General features: G+C 37.6%; 2 protein-coding genes across 5 annotated transcripts; both read left to right on the top strand.

Annotated features, from left to right (window-relative positions):
- The first annotated feature begins 3,354 nt into the window (after positions 1 to 3,354).
- On the top strand, positions 3,355 to 3,660 carry LOC132277527 (copper transporter 5-like). The gene has a single exon (XM_059779381.1). The coding sequence runs from the start codon at positions 3,355 to 3,357 to the stop codon at positions 3,658 to 3,660; it is 306 nt and encodes a 101-aa protein (XP_059635364.1).
- Positions 3,661 to 8,966: 5,306 nt separating this feature from the next.
- LOC132306693 (uncharacterized) lies at positions 8,967 to 13,790 on the top strand. 4 transcript variants are annotated; one of them, XM_059804213.1, is made up of 3 exons: positions 8,967 to 9,195; positions 9,533 to 9,644; positions 11,241 to 13,790. In XM_059804213.1, the coding sequence occupies exon 3, from the start codon at positions 11,345 to 11,347 to the stop codon at positions 13,634 to 13,636; it is 2,292 nt and encodes a 763-aa protein (XP_059660196.1). In that variant the 5' UTR covers positions 8,967 to 9,195; positions 9,533 to 9,644; positions 11,241 to 11,344; the 3' UTR covers positions 13,637 to 13,790. The 4 variants fall into 4 exon arrangements, with proteins under 4 accessions (XP_059660196.1, XP_059660213.1, XP_059660205.1 ...); XM_059804230.1 differs by having other exon boundaries at positions 8,967 to 9,431; positions 11,315 to 13,790; XM_059804222.1 differs by having other exon boundaries at positions 8,967 to 9,431; positions 11,246 to 13,790.
- Positions 13,791 to 18,117: the final 4,327 nt, after the last annotated feature.

Genomic DNA, 18,117 nt, shown 5'->3' with positions numbered 1-18,117 from the left:
GCAAATCGATCAATGAGATCCTTGAAATCGCATTCCGGAGCAATGAAAGAATCCATTATTCACGACTAGAATTTGCTAGTGTCTTGCCTTCGGCCGCATCCACCAGATCACGCTGTGCGAGTTTAAACTTTTATTAAGGGTTAAGTTCCTTTGTTTGGACGTAAAATATTTTTTTAGAATAGATATATATATATATATATATATATATATATATATATATATATTTTGGTGTTTGGTTGTTGTAAAATATTTACCAAGAAAAAAAATATTAAATTTTTTCAAAAATAACTTATCCATCAATTTTTGACAAGTTATTTTACATACTCTGCCCGATGGACTTGACCTCAATCTCGATGTAAGTCTTTGCCAAACACCGTAACAATAAAAAAATATTTTACTTAAAAAAGAAAAATATTTTTCAAAAAGAATACTTTATGTCGAAACAAACGGAGCTAAGTGCAGAAATCTCCCTATAATATAGATTATGTGCACAATTAGTTCCTCTTTTTTAAATATGCATTTCAGTTCATAGTATTTAAAAAATGTGCAAATAAGCTTAATAACTTTTTGGCAAAAAATAAATATGAAAATCCGATTTTATCATTTTTGTTCCTATTTTGCCCCTTATCCCTCCCTTAACAGATTTTGTGATGAATTTACCTAGCTACCCTCGTAATAATTTCATCTTCTCTCTTCCTTCTCTCTCCTCTCCACCAACGGGCCACCTCATCCCACCACTATTATGGCATTATAGGCTGCCACCCCATCATCTTCTTCTCTCCTCCTTTTCTCTCTTCTCTCACTCTCTCTTTCCTCTTCATCAATTCATCCCAATTCCACCAATTGGTTTTTGTAAACCAAGTGTTATATACGTCCCAATTCCACGTTATTCTCTCTCTCTCTCTCCTCTTCATCAATTCGTCACAACCTTTAGCCATGCTAAATTTAATAATTTTTAAATTTGCCAATTGAAGTTGAAAGAATAACGTGGTCACCGACGGCGGCAACAACACCGGTGAGAGCTTCATCATCTTCACGCTCAAATCGTGACTCAAACATTGAGTTTCTCTATCGGTACAACCACATGGCTGAAACTCCATTGAAGACCAGAGTTGAAGCTCCATTGAAGACCATGGGTTGACGATTCACTGGAAAAACTATTCTGGTCGGAGTTACAATGCAGACCCATTTCCGGCGGGCTCAAGTTCAATTTCAGATGAGCTTCAGTTTCAGCTCCGGTATGTTTCATTCAAACCAGACACTCCGACGAGCTACAGTGAAGACCCGTTTTATCAACACCATGAACTCCGGTGTGGAGCTCTGAGTTGACAACGACCAAACCCAGCTATTCCGAAGTATCTGAGTGATCAGAACTTCAGTCTGGCGAGCCTAAGTTCAGCAAAGCTTCATTTTAGTCTGGCGACACTACAAGCAATGATGAACCACGACAGTGACAAACGGTATAGAAGTTTCGACATACTCCATCAACGACCAAAATTAAAGCTCACAAACCCAGTTCGGTGAAGTCTATAGAGCCAGTCCGGTGAAGCTTACACAGTGGCGAGCTCTAAAAACTACAACGACTAGTTCTGGTGACGGTGACTAAACCAGCGCATTCCAGTTTAGAAACATCCATCTTTTCTGGCCACGAGCTACGACGGACAAAATGTGTGCTTCATTTTAGTCCTGTCCGGTGAGCTTTATCTCAGACCTGCAAGCCTCAAGCGAGACCCAACATAAGCTTCAACCTCCGACGAGTTTCCTTCCGTTTCAGAAGTTGGTTCCACAGTGATCTTCAAAACTCGGTCCAGTGTATCTTAGTCCGGCGTGCCATAGCTACGGTGGTGTAGTTTGTCGCAACTATGGATGAAGAAGATGAGGTGGAGATGTAATACCCCTGGGGTATCACAGGAGAGGAGAGAGAAAACTGAGAGGAAGAAGAACGGAGAGAGATGAGGTGCTAAAAATGGACAAAATGGTTGTTTTACATGGCGTACATTTTAACATATTAATTTATTCTATTAACATAAGGACATTATAGTCATTTTAAGTCTCAAAAGGGTTTATTTGCACCCAATCGATAATATATAAAGGGTTTATACAACATAGGGACTTTTTTACACTATATCAATAATGCATTTTTTTATTTTTTATTTTTTATTTTATTTTTTTTGCATTTTACCCAACTTTTAACTCTAATAAAGCTCTGATTGAAAATTACCGAACTTTGATTAGATTGTAGCCGTTATGACGATTTCCTTGTTTACCCATATAGGGTTTTGTATTTTGGACCTATTTTGATTGGGTAAATTACACGGATATCCCTATGGTTTGTAATAATTAAAGGGTCTTTCTCTGTGATTTGAAAAATTACTCAGACCTTCTCTAAAAATGAAACTAACCTATACAGACCTCCCTTTTAGTGACGGATGGTCAAATACACTAATAGATTTGTCTAATTTATTAAAATGCCCTAAAATTGTTATGATAAATGACTGTAATACTATCTATATGTGTGAGAGAGAGGAGATGAATGAAGGGAAATATGAAAATTTCAATTTATTCAGTACATGATATCAGTCAAAATTCATCATCGAATTATGTTTACGGTAACAGAAGAGAGGTTCGTGTAGGTAGTTTTATTTGTAAGGAAGTTCTAAGTAATTTTTCAAATTATAAGGAGGGCGTCTGTAATTATAATAAACCACAGGAGAGGTTAGTTTTTTTATTTAGGCAAAAGTGCAAACAACCCCCTGAACTATAACGAATCGACAGTTTACCCTCTGGACTACAAAAATGAACAAATCAGTACCATAATTATCAAAATTCGTGCAAGTTAACCCCTAAACCCCTGAAGCTCAATTTCAGTCACTTTCCGGCCCACAAGTGCAATCATTTTCTTTTAATTTCAAAATTACCCTTGAATACTCATTAATACTATTATTTATTTATTTATTCATTTTCATTTTTAGAATGAAGTCCGTGGAAGAAGTGAACTGTTCTTTTCATTTTCCCCGATTTCTCAACAGCCAAACACTTTCTTCTTTCACTCAATCTAAAAAGTTCGTTGGCCTCTACCATTCCACCACCAAATCCAAATCCTCTCTCTCTATCTATATACTACTATATTATATGTATGTATGTTTGTATATAGATAGTCCTCTATTGCTCTTTTTGCTACGAGTTGAGGTGATAAGGCTTTTTTTAATAATAAGGGAGGTGAAGATGATGCACATGACCATATACTAGGGCAAAGACGTCTTGCTCTTGATCGACTCGTGGAAGACCGATTGATGGACGAGTTACGCACTCACTTTACTCACATGCTTCATCTTCTCCGTCTTCTACCAGCATATGGAGGATCGACGGATCAGATTCAGATCACTCGTTTCGTCCAATCTTTCCCAGCCGTCAATCGAGACGCCTCTGGTTGCAAAATCAAGATCCAACCGGCGGGCCAACCCGAATAGGTTGATCTTGTCTGTGCTATTCGGATTCAACTTGGCAATCGGGTACCTTCTGATGCTGGCAATCATGTCATTTAATGGAGGGGTGATCGTGGCTGTTGTTTTGGGGCTAAAAGTTGGCTATTATCTGTTCAGGAGTGGACTGGATGCTGATGATGTCTTGACTGTGGAAAACCCATGCGCTTGTTCTTGATATCTCAATTCTCTCTCTCTTCCCTCTCTCTCAATATATAAGAGCTTGAATTGGGGGCAGTTCTGGTGACCCAAAGCGGCTGAGGCTGAAGCTATTGTTGCAAGAGACGACGACATGGCTCAGATTTGAGAGAGAGAGAGGGGCAAATGCTTTTTGTGGAATTTGTGTATGTCATTGTAAGTGTTTGAGTTTCAGACAAAAAAAAAAAAAAAAATAGAGAGTTTTTTTTAGAGAGAGAGAGAGTGAGATTTTCAGGTGTTGCTGTAATCAACGGGACCGGCGGGGCATGAGGGGCATTGAGGATATTTCACACTAATTATTTATTTATTTATATTTTTTCTTAATTACAATGGGTAATTTTATAAATTTATAATGAAGTAGGCCGAAATTGAATTTCGAAAGTTAACTCGCACGGATTTAGATAATTATAATATTAATTTGTTCATTTTTATAATCTAGAAATAAAATGCCGATTGTGATTATTTGGGGGACTATTTGCACTTTTGCCTTTTATTTACCCATTTTGTACAAAAGATCCCACTTGCATGTTGGGCCTCAATTTTCCTTTTGGAATAAAGTGCTGTATTCTAAAAGCAGCCTAGCGCTTTATATTTTATGCCTTACTTGAAGTAAGTACTTCATAAAGTTGTTTGAACTTTGAAAAAAAATAAAAATTTCCCTCCATAACAATGATGTTGAAATTACAATTTTGCTCATATTTTAATTTTAGTATGCAGCAAATTCTCGGTGCTTCTGCCACTGAACCTCCCCCTTCTAACACAATGTCAGCTGAACACATTTCATCTTCATCTGTAGTTTCTCCAAACGAAATCGTTCCTGACACTAGTGCTCCTTCTTCTTCCTTGAACAAATCTGCCGCAATCACGACAACCCCGAATCAAAAAAGCGTCACTGAAGCAAGCCGCAAACCAATTTCACCAGATCCTCCCAAACCCAAGTGTTCATTCTTGCGTTTTTCATCTCATCGCAAAGCCAAGGGCCAAAGCTCCGAACCAGACAACAAAAAGGGCAATGATGGCCATGCCAACGGCACAAATGGGCATGACGAAGTTGAGGTGCTTCGTAACTGGATCGATTCAGATCTCAAATTCATCGAAAAGACCTCCGATACGATCAACAATTACAAAGATCAAATCACGGAGGTTTCGAGTAAGTTCAAGGAGATTAAAGAAACCGGAAGTCGGGATGACTTTCGCGCCCTCAAGAAGATGGTGACGAAATTGAAGCAGCAGATCTCTTCCAAGAACAAAGATGAGTCCACGCGCTCCAATGCAAAAGTCAAACTTGGCAATGACAACAAGTCGCTCGACAAAATGCCCAAGTTGTACGAGGAGCCATTGTTCGAGTGTAGCCCGGCATTTCAAGATTTTCAGCTACTTTATAATAGCCTCGAAACGGAATTGAAGCTGTGTTTATTGTGTTTTTCAGTGTTCCCGGAAGATGCTGTCATAAAGAAGAGGCTTATGGTCTATTGGTGGATTGGAGAGGGTTTTATACAGGTACCGCCAATTCCAGTGATTGGGCCAGCTCCGAAGAATGAAACCGCGGAGGAGTTGGGCAATGAGTTCTTCAACAAGCTTATGGTGAAGGGCTTCATCGAGCCGTACTATGAAAAGCGCAGCCTGGAAGTGCACAGCTGCAAGATGCATCCTTTTGTTCGTTCTGCAGTAATTATGCTCGCCAAGAAGGCCAAGTTCTTTGATTTTGATGAAAAGGGGAATGTCACTGGGAAATTCTCCAATTCTCTCCGGGCATGCTTAGCGGGTGAAGGGTTGATAGAGATTCAGAATTTGGAGCCCCTTCATATGGTGTTCAATGTTAATGAGCCTTCTGTTGAATTCAAGCTTGAATGGTTTCTGAAGATGATAAATGTCAATATTCTTTATTTGGGAAGATGGCAGGCCTCAGCCACACATCACATTGAAGTTGATGATCTTAAATTTTTGGAAGGGTTGATGAAGATGAAGCACATGAGACTTTTTAGCCTTCAAGGAGTTTCTAGAATTACAGAGCTTCCCAAGTCCATTTCAAGGCTTAGGAATCTGACGATCCTTGATCTCAGAGCCTGTCATAGTCTTGAAGTACTTCCAGATGGAATTGGCTCGCTCAAGAGTTTGACACACTTGGACATGTCCGAGTGTTACTTGCTAGATCAGATGCCAAGGGGGCTTGCATCACTCTCCCAACTCCAAGTTCTCAAGGGATTCTTTGTTGGAAAGTCCAAGAGCAAAATATGTACTATTGAAGACTTGGCAAAATTGCCTAAGTTGAAAAAATTGAGTGTATACACAAGTCTGAAGCACTTCCCAGATTCAGATCTTTATGCTTTTCAAGGATTTCAAGTGCTTTCCAAGCTGACAATAGCATGGGGTCGGGGCTCTTTAGAAGATGAAACAGATAAAAGTGCTAAGCAAGGGAAAGATGCTGGAAAATCAACTGCACCGGACAACGTGAACCAAGAAAATAAAGATGCTGGAAAATCAACGGCACCAGACAACATGAACAACGAAAATAAAGGCTCTTCACAAGCCAAAGAAGACGAGAAGGCTAAGCAAGCGAAAGGTGCTGGAAAATCTTCGGCACCAGACAACATGAACCCAGAAAATAAATGGTCTTCACAAGCCAAAGAAGACAATAAGGCTAAACAAGGGAAGGATGCTGGAAAATCAACAGCACCAGACAACATGAACCCAGAAAATAAAGGCTGTTCACAAGCCAAAGAAGGCAAGAAGGCTAAGCAGGAGAGTGGTGTCTTGAAGACGAGAGCTGCACACACTCTGACTGAAGAGAAGAAAGGAGGTATCACAAAGAAAGGCGATAGTACAGTCGCAGAAGCAACAGCAGCTTCTGATAAACCACGGGCACTTCCTTCACAGCTCACAAAACTGGATCTTCAGTGTTACCCTATGAATATGTCACCCAGTTGGCTGATGCCTGCCAATCTGAAAGGCCTAGAGAAACTCTACATTAGGGGAGGGAAATTTTCTGACCTGGGTCAGTTTCAGGACAAAACGGGAATAGTCATGCCAGTAGAGCACAAGTGGAAAGTTGAGGTATTGCGGCTCAAATACTTGAATGAATTAGAGATGGATTGGAGAGAAGTGCAGCAGTTGTTTCCAAACTTGATTTACTTGGAGAAAGTAAAATGCCCCAAACTTGCTTTCTTCCCATGCGATGAGAAGGGAGTGTGGATTGACAGAAAAAAGAAATCAAGTCAGTTGCAAGAAATCGCATCATGAATTTGTATGAATTTGTATTTTTTCATATGTTATTTGATACTGGCTAATGTTGTTTCAATTTAGTTTCTTAATTCTTGATCTGAATAATTTTTGTGGGTTTCATAAATTGGTGATTTTTTTCTTGCACACATCTCCGCAATAAGCTACATGTCTGTTTTTGTTACACCAAATCCATGTGAAATCTTTTTTGAGATGAGTGTATCTATAGAATTGATCTATCAGAGCCTTGTGTTTACTTTCTGAATACAAATTCAATTTGAAAAGAAACAAAGAGCATTTATCTAGACTTTGATATGAAGCAATCGAAGATTCAATGATTTAGTTGAACAGCACAAATAAAAGATGAGGATTTTAGTTTTTATTTAAAAAAATAATAGTAATAAAGGAAAGAAACTTTTACAGAGTGTGGAACGTCAGAAATCAATTTTACCAAAGGAAGAAATAAAATATTAGTAGTCATAATAATGAGATCAAGTTTAGCAAATGAACCGCAAGAATTTTATACTTATTTATTTTTCTTGGGTTTAAAGAATTTTATGCTTGTTCATGTGGATGTGTAAGGGAAAAGATTGACAGCCCATTAGAGTAGCCTTTCTATTATTGACTTCACTGGCAGGGTTGATATTCTTATCTCTGTGGTGGTTGGTTGGTAGTCTAGTGCTGCCGAGACCATTTCCATTAAGCTGACCTTAAATTTTGGGTTGAAGCTCTTATTGAGTTCCGATGAAACGAGTTACACATGCACTTGTGTTGGACAAATGCCAATTTTGCATCCTGATTGTCCAAGTTGGCTTGAACCCATTGACATTTCTGTTGGGAAGCAACGTCTCCAGCACTACCACCGCAGTATTAGCGTGTTGAGGATAAAGAACCTGTTGAAATCATGATATTGGAGGTCAAGGAAAATGTAACTGTTCTTCATTTTCCCTTAGCAATTTCAGTACCTACTCATATCCCTGAGCTATTTCAGTTGTAAATACCCCTTTTTTACTCTAAAGTAGTGACAAACTTGGAATTATAAAAGATGGGTTTTAACCTCAGGTAATTTCTAATTATCATGACTTGTGTTTTAAAATTAGTATGGGGATGTGAACTTTGGGTAGACTTAAATTTGGAATTAGCAGACTCAGAATGGAGCCTCCAGTCTCCGGAAGGAGAATTGTGTTAGACAGTCACCACAACAGTGACTGTCGTAATTGTGTTCAGTAGATCGGGTTGGCATAGTCGAGACTTGTCCATAGCATTCCTACTTCTATCATGTGCGATTGGATCGATGTCACACTCGTCGATTGATTTGCCTAGTTTAATACATTAAAAGACTAATTTTTGCAGTCTAGCTAGGATGTGAAATCTTTCTGAAATCAAAACCCATCTAATATTATCATACCTGTAAGTTAACATAAATTTTAAACCCACAATCCCACCCAGATCATTTTCCCATGAATATTTTTCAATCACAAATGCAGCTCAATTTATCTTTGAATAGAGATCTGAAAATAATTATTCTTAATAAAGTAAGGTGAGTATCACTCTAATGTAATTATGTTCATATGTATTACAGATGAGATACTGCTCGGACTCAGCACTGGCCTTTTTTCTATTATTAGATGGGACATGGGCGCAATCATTCATTTGTCTGTTTCTTTTTCTTTTTGCTTTTACTTTCTTAGCCTTCTCTTTATTTGGAAAAAAGATGTGACAAACCTTGATCATGAAGAATCCCATTTACAGCACACGCTTTGAGCATGACCTGGTTTATTTGTTCTCAATTTATCTTGTTATAGAGACTTGAAAATAATTATTCTTGATAAAGTAAGGTGTAATTATTATTTTCATATGTTTTACAGATGATATACTGCTTGGATTCAACACTGGCCTTTTTTTATTATTGGATGGAACATGGACCCAATCATTCATATGTCTGTTTCTTTTTCTTTTTGCTTTTACTTTCTTGGCCTCCTCTTTATTTGGAAAAAGATGTGACAAACCTTGAGCATGAAGAATCCCATTTACAACACAGGCATTGGGTATGACCTGATATATTTATTTATTTATTTTGTTTATGCTCATGTCAAATACTTATAAAATATGTGAGATAAAAAAAGATGATTAAATACTTTAATGAACCGAAGCTTAATGCCAGATTCTTTGATTAGTTAACAATGAAAAGAAACCAGTCACTCTGTTGATGCTGGATCCTGAGGTGTTACTGCCAGAAAAGTTGTGGCCACAACAAAAATCTGGGAGAAATTGCTTTTGTCAACCAAGCTGAGATGTGAGTCAAGTACCTGAACTGAAGTGATTAAATTTTACAGTAACTATCAGTGACTGTCATCTTAAAGCCATAAGTAGAGCACCCAGCATAAATAAAAATCACAATCAGAAGTTACTTAGATTCTTAAGGCTAAATGAAGAAATTGGATAAAGTTGGGAGGGGGCGATGGGTTTATACCAATTTTATGATTTTCTGCTAATTTTGTATAGACATTCCTATCTATAAACACATCCGAGGTACTTCTCTTGAGTCTTGACTTGAGGTCACTCAGGTTTTTACTTTAGGTAAATTTCTGCTGTCCATGTGTTTTTTTTAACAAAGATTTGTCTTGTTGCAGATTTGAAGTGTTGCCGATCAAGAGAAAGTTCAACAAATGATTTGAGAGAAGGATATTGCCTTCAGTTGGAGAAGAAATCCGCCTACAAGGACTTCCTGAATGAAGTACTTAGGTTTAAGCTCTTACTACTTTATTTCTTTCTTTGTTTATGTTTTTAATTCAACCACATTTTTTTCCATAGACGAGCTGAATTAACTATTGAAATACCAGTAAATGTTTTTTGCACACTCAACCTGATAGAACTATAAACAAGACCTAGAGGAGATGACAAACTGTAGGAAATCACAATAAGTTGTTTTCTGGTAATGTTGACTGCTCCAATTCTTCGTGATTAAAGTCTTGGCAGTTCGTACATTAATGAAACTCTTCGATGAATTCACAGCAATGATACATCAGTAGCTGGGGGACTTTCTTTATTTTGAAGCAAATCCTTCAAACCTAGAAAATGGGTGTACAGGGGAACTAAATTGGCCACTAGGTACTGTTCAGTCGACCCCATTATTTGGTAGCCTCACAACGATCAAGAAGTAGATACTGTTCAATTTCCTAAGCCATTTAAGCACTTCATAAGACCCTAGTCCTTTTCCCCGGCTCTTATGGCTATATAAGAGAAGCTTTTAAAAAGATTTTCCAGGATTTAGGAAATGTTTCAATGTGAACTTCTTGAATAGACCTTGGTTTATATAATACTGTCCATCTAGGATTAAGATCTTCTAGCAATACCATAATTTTGTAGGTACCTGAGGTTTTCGCAACTTTGATGGTGTCAAGCACCTGGAATTATTTAGGAGAAAAAAAAATTAAGAAGTCAACATTCCAGATCATGCATATGAAAATTTCCCCCTTTCTTCTTTCTCAGTAGCATATAATTCTGAGAATTTTATTTGTGCTATCTTCTTTTTCTGTTCAAATGGCAGCTAATGCTCCCGACCTTCTTTTTGATATATTTTTAGAAAAAAGCTGAGTTCCAAGATCATAAAATTTTCAAATTTTGCGTCAAACAATGTAAAGTCATTGTATTTCTAGTTTCCCAGAGTGAAAAAAGAAAAATGTATTTTCAGTTCTAAGAAGGCTAGTGATTTTTAGCTGTCCAGGTCTTTTTTTTTTTTTTTTGTTCCAAATATGTCCTCATAATATACTATTTGTTACAACAAACGCGGCAAATCCAAGAAACAACCAAGAGACACGACATAAAATAAACACACCACACAAAGATTTAGCATGGTTTGGTGAAGCCTACATCTACGGTGAAGATCCGGCAAAAATTTTCTATGAGAAAAACACGCGCTTACAAGTTTCAATCCCAAATCCTAGCTCTCACTCTCACTGTCACTCTCGCTCTCTTTTTTGTGATTGTCAGTGTCTCTCAACATCCCACTCCAAACCCTAAACGCCCTTATATATCAGGCTATAAGATAGTACTAATTAGGGCTCACGACCTAGAACCAAATTCGGGCCACAACATCACATTATTTGTTTCTCACTAACTGCTACAGTCACTTATAATAATGAGTCATGAAATCCGCTGGCTTTGATATTATCAAGAAATTTTGAACATGGACTCTATAATTTTATTCGTCAATGTTGACTGAATATTGTATGCAACAATAGTGATTTTAAATTGTAAGCCGTGAATTGGCTTTATTTGTAGAATGCGTTTGGTGTATATGCTGTATACACGCTGACAATGAATGCATTTTCTTTGAAGGCTAGGTGTAAATTCACTAAGTTTTGCTTGTGATCTGTATCATCTCAAGAACTAAGAAGGTTCTGCTTCACCAGGGTAAGAGAAGAGGAATCCTAAAGGAGGATATGAACCTCCCATGGAAGAAGTTTTGGGATTTATGGGATCTCCGAGCCTTCATTATATTAAGCCTTTCATTGCAAACCTTCTTAATTTTGATTTCCCCCTTGAGAAAGAGAACGGCAAACAATTGGATAATCATGCCCCTCTGGTTGGCATACTTGCTTGCAGACTGGGCTGCAAATTTTGCTGTTGGACTCATTTCCAACAGCCAAGGCAACAATTCTGGTCCTATGAAAAATGGAGACCTTCTGGCATTTTGGGCTCCATTTTTCCTGGTACACCTTGGTGGCCCGGATACCATAACTGCTTTTGCTCTTGAGGATAATGAGCTGTGGCTCAGGCACTTGCTTGGCCTTATATTCCAGTGTGTGGCTGCTGTTTATGTCTTCTTTCAATCGCTACCCAGAAACAACCTATGGATCCCAACAATGCTCATGTTTATGGCAGGAATTATCAAGTACTCTGAGCGTACACGTTCTCTGTATCTCGCAAGCTTGGGTAGTTTTCGGGACTCCATGCTTACTGAGCCTGATCCTGGGCCTGACTATGCAAAGCTCATGGATGAATACTTTTCAAAGAAAGAATCAAAACTTCCAACACGGATTGTGATGATTGCAGAACCTGATAGAGGAATCAAAGCTGCCACTGCAGCCAAAGTAGCTGATTTGACCGACCTAGAAGTGGTGCAACATGCGTATCGCTTTTTTAATACTTTCAAGGGGCTTATTGTTGATCTCATATTCAGCTTTCGTGAGCGCAACCAAAGCCGAGACTTCTTCCTGAAAAGAACAGCAAAAGATGCTTTTAAAGTGATAGAGGTCGAACTGAATTTCATCTATGAAGTTCTATACACCAAGATCAGTGTGGTGCATTGCAAATTAGGATATATTTGCAGGTTTATTTCCTTCAGTTCAGTTGTTGTAGCCCTTGTACTCTTCCATTCTGATAACAAGGAGGGATTCCATGCGTTTGATGTTAAAATTACCTACGCGTTGCTCGGTGGTGCCATGGCCCTGGATACAATTGCCCTATTCATGCTCATTTTCTCTGATTGGACCATTATTGCCCTCGCTAAGTCACCCGAGGATTACTCCGAGGATAAATCCTTTACTGCTAAAATCCTTAGATTCTTGATAACAGTGAAGAGGGGAAGGTGGTTTAAAGACCCCTCAAGGCCTATGAAAGTCTTGCGCCGCAGGTGGTGTGAATCTGTCTCGAAATACAATTTAATATATTATTGCCTGCATCAACGTTCAAAAATGAAAGAAAAACTCATTGGTTATTTGGGCCTTACTAACTTTTTAGATGGGCTGAGGTATGTGCAGAGGGAACCATTCACTGAAGGTTTAAGAGACTTCATCTTCAAGGAGCTGAAAATGAAATCTGAGATGGCAGATGATTTAGAAACTGCCAAGGAGATATCTTCAGCCAGAGGTGATTGGATTCTTCGGATTAAAGATCGCGGCAACTTACTTCCTTATATTGTTGACGTGGATTATGATGAAAGCCTTCTATTATGGCACATTGCAACTGAACTCTGCTACAATGACGATTTTACTGATGAAGGAAATGCTGATAAAAATACTGGTGCAGACGAGAGTTCACCACAGTGTTGTTGCTTGTATTTACCCAAAAAAATAACTGGTGCAGGAAATGCTGGTCAAGGCAAAGCTGGTGACAATACTGGTGAAGGCAATGATTCTAACAAGTATCGTGAATTTTCGAAGCTCCTGTCAGATTACATGTTATATCTTCTAGTTATGCAGCCAACAATGATGTCTGCAGTGGCCGGTATTGGGCAAATAAGATTCAGAGATACCTGCGCAGAAACCAAGAAATTCTTTAAGAGAAAGAGATCAGAACAGGGACAGGAACAGACTCGAATCTTTCCAAATATCTTTTCTGTTAAGAAATTCTTCTGCAGAGATAAATCAAAAGAGGATAAGGAACAGAGAAGCGCCTGCAAGAGTATACTGGATGTTAACACAGAAGTTAAACCAGTTACTGTGAAAGGAGATAGAAGCAAATCTGTGTTGTTTGATGCATGCATGCTGGCTAAAGAGCTGAAGAAGTTGGATGAGAAAGAGAGAGATAAATGGGAAACAATCAGCAGGGTGTGGGTAGAATTGTTGTCTTACGCTGCGAGTCATTGCAGAGCAAATACTCATGCTCAGCTTCTGAGTAGAGGTGGAGAGCTCATCACTTTGATTTGGTTGTTAATGGCTCATCTTGGCTTGGGGGATCAATTTCAAATAAGTGAAGGCCATGCAAGAGCAAAACTTATTGTGAGGAAATAGATAAATCAGTATGTTGTATCAATCTATTGATGACTGTCTTCGATCGCATTAATCAAATCCTAATTGTCAGTGACAATGGGAGATGATTTTTGGTATTTTCTGTGAAACACTTATTTTGATGTTACTAATTTTGTTGGTTCAGTTTTCAAGACAATCAGGGCCGATCATATTTTATTTTACATATTTATTTCTTTAGTACAGAGGTCTCCTACTTGTAACTTCTATATATGCAGTAATGTGACGAAAGAATATACAATTTACAATACATGTTCTGAACTTTTGACCGCATCTGGTACTAAGCCAAAGTGTGGATTGCATTCATTCAATTACCTAGTCTTAGAAGAATTTTTTCTTTTCAAAACAGATCATCTAATTCTCTTAAATGAGGGCCCGTTTGGAAGGCCAAAATGTTTTTGGTTTTGGTTTTGGGCCCATATCTCATTTGGTGTGGGCTGATATGTTTCTGAACAGGTCCATATCATTTTGAGATTTGAGGCAAAACCCATATCACCAAAATGCCTCAAAACCCATATAACCAAAATGGTGATATTGGGTATTTTCAACACTGTAGCGGCCATACCAAAAGCCCAAACCAAAAATAGCCGGTCCAAACCAATATCAAGTTATACTGTAGCAGCATATCACGTATAAGACCTAATTTTAGAAACCCTAGCTCATTTCTGCAGAATATTTCTCTCTCTTCGTCTTTGCACTCCGGAGGCGATTGAGGGGCGATTCCTTTGAAACGAAGGTTGGGTGTTGTCGATTTTCTTCAAGATTGACAAATCCATGATCGTACAAGGTTTTTCTTTGCAATCTCCATTGTATTTGCTTTCGTCCATCTCTATTCTGTGACCGATTTGTGTGTGAAGCGATTTTACCGAAACCCTAGTTCGTGCTTTGGAGTGCAAATTTTCGAAGGTTTCCCTGTGTTTCTCGAACAGGCCAATCATGTCTATTATCTCAGGTGTGTGAGTCGATTCTATCCCTTCCACCGAAATCCTAGTTCGTAGTTGTTAGATAGAGGATCTGACGGTTTTATATCGTTTTTGTGTTTGATTTCTCAGGTTCAGGTGCGCGTCGATTGAAACGCTTAAAGCTTCTGAATTTATAAGGTATGTATTTCCGTATGAAGAATTTGTATGAAGGTGCTTTATCGACCTCTGAGATTTGTCTAATTAAGTCCACCTGAGATATGTATGTATAATGGCTATATAATACATTTAATTTTACACAACAACACACATCACAGCTCATCTATATCTGTGTGGTCGTCCACACAGATAGCTCTGGCCCTTCCACTCCATTAACACCTCTCACCCCTTCTCTGCCAATACGTTCTCACCCCTTCTCTCTCTCTCATTGTGCCAGTGACCTCAATAAGGGGAAAATGAAGCTGTTGAATGATCATATTTCTACTGTGAAGTACAGTTCTAAACATTATGGAGCATATGTTATCTCATCATTAATTTTGACAAATTTCTCATTTTGAAATTTTAAGCAACTGCAAAATTATACATGATATTTTACATCCAAAGTTTGTTATTCTACTTTATTCAAAGGAAAAAATTATACATGATATTTGATTTTACTTCTTCTTGCACTCATATATGATTTTATTTCATTTTTCTTATTTTGTTTTCTCTTCTTTACATTTATTAATGAGATTCTATGAACTTAGTGAGTACATATTTTATGTTTTTCAAATTAATGTGCTAGATATTTTTTTGCGAGCGGTTCATAATTACTGCACATTGATCAGTGTGGATTTAGCCATGTGTATAGTTCAATTTTTTTTGTGTTGTTTTGTTTTTCTCTAATGTTGTTCATATGTTTGGTTTTGCATGAGGTCATTTACACTCCAAATTTGCAATTTAGCCTGAAAAAAGGTTAGATATATCTTGGTTAGTACTTCTAATTACTTTATTCCTACCATGTGTTATTTTATTTTTCTCTAATGTTGTTTATGTGTTTTGCATGAGGTCATTTACACTCTAAATTTGCAACTTAGCCTGAAAAAAGGTTAGACATATGTTGCTTAGTACTTCTAATTACTTCATTCCTACCATGTGTTATTTTGTTTTTCTTTAATGTTGTTCATGTGTTTGGTTTTGCATGAGGTCATTTACACTCCAAATTTGCAACTTAATTAGCCTGAAAAAAGGTTAAATATATCTTCTGCTTATTGGAGTAGTTTAGATGGAGAACGAGCAATTTTACTTGGATTTGTGGATTAATTATGTGGGCGGTGTCCCTTGTTGAATTAATTTTGTAAGTGGTGTCCCTTGTTGAATTAATTTTGTGGGCGGTGTCCCTTATGTTTATTGTGTTAGGTTCAATTTTGTAAATGTCCATTTTTAAGGGGAAATCATGTTGGATTTTCGAAAAAAAAAAAAACCTTTGATTCCAAAAAGGCATGTGGTTGATTTTTGGAACTTGAAATGGATTTTTGTTGTTTCAAGGCTTAGTAGAATGCAGCCGTTCCATGGGAAAACCTAACTCTGCTTTATATTTTGCTACTATAGGTAATGTCTTGTTTTACATTAAAATTTATTTTTTTTCTTTTTTCTTAATGCTTCCTTATATCCTTTTTTGCTAAATCATAAACTATTGTCAACCTAGTACCATGTAATCCATATATGCTCTTGGAAGAACTGGCACTATATTGAAGGACATGGTAGTAAGTTGTGGGCAGTGGCACCAGTGGGATTTATAGGAAGCATTCTCCAGTTGCTGCAACTCCAGGAAGTTAGTGATCTCTAAGTTAATCAAATGGAGGCCTATGCAAGTATAAAAAAGTGTGTGTACATTTTATGAAATGAATTTTAGTGATCTCCAGTTGTGTGTACATTTTATGTAAGTATAATGAAGTGTGTGTCTACACACATACTATTTTTAAGGAATTTCTAGCTTTCTATATGTGCAAGTATATATGTGAATGGTGCAACAACAATTTATTAAGTTTCAGATGTACAAAAAAAACTTGTGGTTTGGTGTGTTATTTATGATTGATTAAAATCTTACAAAATATTTTCAAGTACTTGTTTGGTTGGATGACAATAATTTTTCTAGCAGGTTGTTTGGTTATCAAAATAAATACTCAAGAAAATGGGAAATGGTCTCATGAGTTAACAATAAAAATATTAGTACTTTGAAAGATCTCTATTCGAAAATTTCAAACTAATCTTACTGAAGTAAACCTATTCACAAGCTTTAATGTCCACCAAACCTCAACTCTGACCAATTCAAGAAGATTAACGTTTTGACTTTGCTTCTTGTTAGTTTCAATTACAAGGATCTCTCTCTCTCTCTCATTCATAATGAATTTATATAATATATATATATATATATAACAAAACAAAGTTAAATGGAGTGCAAGCCTGTAACGACTCACTCCACCACATGGTATGATATTGTCCGCTTTGGGCCTGAGCCCGCACGGTTTTGCTCTTGAGCTTCACCCCAGAATGCCTCATACCAATTGGAGGTGACACACTTACATATAAGCACTTCACCTTTCCTCTACCCAGGCGATGTGGGACTGTGCACCCGTAGCTCGCCAGTGTGGTAGCCTGACAATGTCTCTCGCACCCGCCCACGGCACACCCGCCCACAAGGTCATCACAATCCACCCCCCTTGGAGGCCCGACGTCTTCATCGGCACATTTCCAGCTGGGTCAGGCTCTGATACCATTTGTAACGACCCACTCCACCATATGGTATGATATTGTCCGCTTTGGGCCTGAACCCGCACGGTTTTACTCTTGGGCTTCACCCCACAAGGCCTCATACCAATTGGAGGTGACACACTTACATATAAGCACTTCACCTTTCCTCTACCCAGGCGATGTGGGACTATGCACCCGTAGCTCGCCAGTGTGGTAGCCTGACAGTGTCTCTCGCACCCGCCCACGGCACACCCGTCCACAAGGTCATCACAAAGCCAAAACAAAAAGATAATGGAGTGTAAAGATTTTCTCATTGAAAGATTATTACAAAGTTAGATTTGTAATTTGGTTGTCTCTAATCATGTTTATGCTTCATAAATATCCCACATGATCTTATTTATACATGTAAATTTATTCATAATTTTTTTTCCCAACTCTTTTTAATGTTTTGATATATATTTTTTTATATTTTATTTTAACAAATTGTCTCAAATTATAAAAAAAAAAAAATGGACTATTACATATAAACTTATAATTGTATTCATATATATAATTATTCAAAATAAAAACAAAACAGTCTTTACAAAACACGTATCCTGTTATTGATTCAGAATTTTTGACAATAAAACTAACTTCCTAAACGTGTTTTGTTTTCAGATTCCTTAAAACGCATGACATTACCAAACGCGTTTTCATGTTTTTTTATATACAATTATCAAAAACAAAACAGTTGTTTTCATATCATACCAAACCATAACATATAGCGTTATCGCGATCCAAATGGACCCGAAGGCTCTGTTTGTTTTTATTTTT

This window comes from Cornus florida, unplaced genomic scaffold, assembly GCF_030987335.1.
Source record: "Cornus florida cultivar Cherokee Brave unplaced genomic scaffold, ASM3098733v1 CherokeeBrave_3.0.0_Hap2_Chr01, whole genome shotgun sequence".
In the NCBI taxonomy this organism is placed as follows: Eukaryota; Viridiplantae; Streptophyta; class Magnoliopsida; order Cornales; family Cornaceae; genus Cornus; species Cornus florida.
The sequence above is the reverse complement of the archived record's forward strand: the minus strand, read 5'-3'. Positions and strand labels throughout refer to the sequence as shown.